This window comes from Coenobita brevimanus, chromosome 79, assembly GCF_032717465.1.
Source record: "Coenobita brevimanus isolate Jiangsu-jjx chromosome 79, ASM3271746v2, whole genome shotgun sequence".
NCBI classification, from domain to species: Eukaryota; Metazoa; Arthropoda; class Malacostraca; order Decapoda; family Coenobitidae; genus Coenobita; species Coenobita brevimanus.
Genome location: NC_137032.1, coordinates 11,983,321 through 11,987,654, shown reverse-complemented (window position 1 = coordinate 11,987,654; position 4,334 = coordinate 11,983,321). Strand labels below are relative to the sequence as shown.

Sequence of the window (4,334 nt, the reverse complement as noted above, 5' to 3'; positions counted from 1 at the left end):
CACACTAATTCTAATCTCGGTATACTGATCTGTCTTGTTGGTGCAATTCTGTTTTTGGAGCACAATAGATATGATCTAACTGAAACCACTCAGACAATTCTCCATCTGACGTGCATGTGCAGCGGCCCCCATATGCTTTCTTACTACCATCAGAGAAAACAACCAATTCTGGGTGGCCTACGGTGGGTATCGGTTTTATACATCTGGGAAATTCCAACTCTTCTAACAGGAACATCATCTCAAACAGTGATTTTGCCTTTTCAAACAAAATTTCATTAATTGGTTCATCCCACCCTCTTGGTCGATCCCCCTCACTGTCTGTAACTACATCTCTCATCAATAGCTTAGCTTTAAGGGTAAATGGAGTAATAAATCCAAGAGGATCATACAAGGTTGCAATCTGACAAAGAATCATGCGCTTCGTCAACTGGCTTGGCAAACGCCTTTCTAGATCACCTAACAAAACATCTGGTTCAGACCTTCCTTGACGAGTTTTCCTTGAAAAATTGAGTTTGGCTTTGAACAAAAAGATATCCTCCTTAGGTTTCCAATCTAGACCTAAAACCTTTTCATGATTTGTATCCAAAACTTTCTCACTGATGCATCCATCATCTCCAGACATGATCCACTGTTTCATTACAAATCCTCCTGCTTCCAACGCTTCTTCCACTTGTCCCATCCTTTCAACAGCTATTTCGGAACTATCAAAGCTTCCTAACACATCATCCACATAAGAATCTTCAATAATAGTCTTTATAGCCAAAGGATATTCCTCATTCATTTGAGCAGTCTTCCTCAATGCCACCATAGCTATTGCACCCTGGTTTATCTCCAAATGTCACAGTCTTCAGTATATAATGATCAGGAACTTTCTCTGCATCTAAATCTCTCCATAGAAATTTATGAGTATGCATATCAAACTCTGATATTTTAACACTGTTGTACATTTTCTTGATATCGCCAACTATGCCAATCCTATTTTGTCTGAAACGCAAAAGAATCCCCAACAAATTATTTAGAACATCAGGCCCTTTAGCAAGAAAATCATTTAGAGCCATTCCTTGGAATGATGCAGCCGAATTAAACACAATCCTTAGAGGTGTTGACTGAGATTCTGGCTTATGGAGTTCATGGTGTGGCAAGTAAAAAGTAGGGCCCTCATAACTCTCCAATTCTTGTTGGGTCAACTTCTGCGCAACTCCTCTAGATACCATGTCATTAATTTGTTCCTGATACTTTAAACAGTACTTCATTCCCATCATTTTTAATCTTTTCTCTGTAGCTCTTAATCGAGCCAAAGCCATGGGGAAGTTATTAGGTAACTTAGAAGGGTCACAGATCCAAGGGTATTCTGAAATCCAACATTTATTTCCCCTATCATAGTGCAATCCATCTTCAATAAGTCTAAGTTCCCTTTCTTCCTTTATAGTTAAATTTCCTTTAATGGAACAACCTCCACACTTGCATCCCCCACATCTTGGGGTACACAAAGTTCCTAAGCTTTCAGTCAAAAAGTATTCTTCAATTACTTGACAAGGGTTTAGCCGAGATGTAAGAATCCACTCTTCAGGCTTAGAACATGCAGCATGATTCACCTGAACATTAAAGCTAACGCTTTGCTTTCTTTCACCATCTATACTTCCTCTAAGGCAAAATCCAAAGTCATTAGCCAACAGTTGAACACTGTGCACTGTTTTTACAACTTGAGGTAAAAGAGCACAGTAATCTGATCCAATCAATAACTCAATACGTCCGCTGGGTCTCTTTAACTGCCATTCCTGTAACCCAAACATATGTGCAAATGGAGTCACGTCTATCTCACTTGACACACCAGGGATTTCAGTTATACCACAGGCATCAATTATTTTTTCCCTCCCAAATTTATCTTTCAACAAGACTTTATACACGTAACTTTCTACCTGTTCTGTTTGCGCACCAACCTTGGTTAAAGTTAAACTCACAGGAGTCCCAACAAGACCCAGTTTCCGTGCCATCCTATTGGTGATTAAACTTAAATTACTTCCTGGATCATAAAGGGTGGGTATTACCTGATTAGCACTGTTCACATAACCAGTCATGAGCATTACTCCATCTCTTGTCACATGGCTACTTGATGCTTCCACAGTAGTACTTCCATGGCTAATGAATATGGGATGAAGGGCAGAATGATGATATTTTCCACAGCGTTCCCCATCTACCAGAACTCTACATGAATATCCTTGACTGCAATTCCTTGCTAAATGTCCTTCCTTCAAGCACATATAACATATACCCTTAGATTTCAGAAATTCAAATTTTGTCTCCTTAGGCCACTGTTTAAAGGTTGCACAATCTTTTAGATCATGAGTATCAGACTCATGCACACAACATCTCTTGGTATTTCCCTTTGGTCCAATATTTGACCCATTTCTGCTTGGCATTCCCTGAAACTTATTACTAGCAAAGGATAAGTTAGATAAACATTTGAACATTTGATTTTGAAATTTTTCCTGACCTGTAGCTAACTGCTTAATCGCCTCTGCAAGTTCAGAGTCCTTGGAAGTCTCTTCTTCACACACATGAACTGTCGCCCTAGCACTTGCAATCCTTGACTCATCTTGCAAATACTCTAACTTTGCGCTGTTCAGTCAAGAATGTTACTAAGCTTTTAAACCTGTCAGTACCGACAGACTGTACCTTTATTGCCCATTCTCTTTTCAAAGTAGGTGGCAACAATCTCTCCACTTGAGTCATTACAGTAGTGTTTTCAAGTTCCTGTAGCTGACCCAAATTATCAATATCCAACCACACTTTCTCTACAGTATTAATCATGTTAATAAGCCTTTTATTGTCACCTTCAACCACTGGTTTAGTTGCTCTGATATCTCCTAAAATAGAATCTATCATTTTAGCTGGATCACCATAAGTCTCTTTCAGACGAGCCCACATTCGGTTATAATCGTCTAAATCTTCCACTAATTTCCTAGGTTCACCTTCCAAGGAATTCCTCAGCACGTACGGGTCCATTCCTTGCTGAGACACAACTAACCTTTCATAATCCTTAACAAAAGTAGGAAATGCTCTGACAGAACCACGAAATTTAGGAGGCTCCAGTTTCTTTATGGCAAGTGATGGTTTCTGTTTCACCTTCCCAGTCTCAGTTATCAAAATATTATAAACTTCATGTTTTATATTTTCAAGTTCAGTTATGTATTGTTCATACTCATCATAAGGTTCAGATTCCTTTAAAAGAGCGATCATTTCCTCATTCCTTTCATCCACCACTTTGAAGCACGTACTAACCTCCTCATACATTCGTTGAAGCACTTCACATGATAACTTCTTTCCGTGGGCTTCCTTGAAGATGTTGACCTTCCTAGTGAACCTTCTCTTGGCTGCTGTCCGGTTTTTCTTGAGCTCATCCATGGTTGCGAGTTGTTGAATTGTATTGTTATTCAGGTTTGAATGAACACTGCAGTTCTGCGGTGTCTGATCCGTTTAATGATTCAACCTGGTAAATACAGCTTCATAAATAATAAACAACAAAAGAACGAACTCAGATTCACTTCCCAGCAATAATCGCAAACACACGTCATATATATAATTACAAAGAACCTTAGTATGATATCAAATAATAATATCACACTATACAATGTGACCGACCATACTAAATATGCGAAATAAAATGGACAATTATTCATGAACTTAAGCATAATTTGAAACTTTAAAAAATGCAGTAAACTTACAACATGGCCGCAATGTCTTCCAAACATCCACCCGAATAACATCAGTCCACATACAGTATAGACAATTTCACACAGGACAGCTGCCAGACCTAAACTCGAGGCCCCTCTGCCCAGCTCCTTAACCTCGTACCAACTGACCCCAGGACTCCCTGTCCGGCTGTGAGCCAGGCTAGAAATATGGCCACGTGACTGGCTACTAATAGTTTATTTCACAAACTGCCGCCATTCGGCTTGTTTCACACGTTAACCGTACAGCTTAAATTTAACCATTCATAAACAAGTATCAGTTAAAACATTGAACCTCGCAAATACAACACATTTTCAAGACATTCCAATATTAACTAATATTAACAGTACACTATGATTATACATAAATGTAACTTAAGCTTATATCACTAACAGTACCAAATCACCCAAGGGTATCAACATACTCCTCGTTATTCCAATAAACAATCAGTGAAATCTTAATACATACAATATACAGTATATACAGTATTTACACATAAATAATCCTACACATATACATCCACAATTGTGACAGACAAATATGCATCTAAATAATCACCATAGAATAGTAATACAAAAATATCGTGATTTCTGATAATCGCG

The 4,334-nt window shown here is 38.5% G+C and overlaps 1 protein-coding gene across 1 annotated transcript; it reads right to left on the bottom strand.

The window, feature by feature from the left end:
- Positions 1-773: 773 nt before the first annotated feature.
- Positions 774-3,405, bottom strand: LOC145409024 (uncharacterized). The gene is given in 2 exon segments (XM_080279592.1): positions 774-2,613; positions 2,615-3,405. Coding segments are annotated over 2 exon segments (2,631 nt in total).
- Between the last annotated feature and the right edge of the window lie 929 nt (positions 3,406-4,334).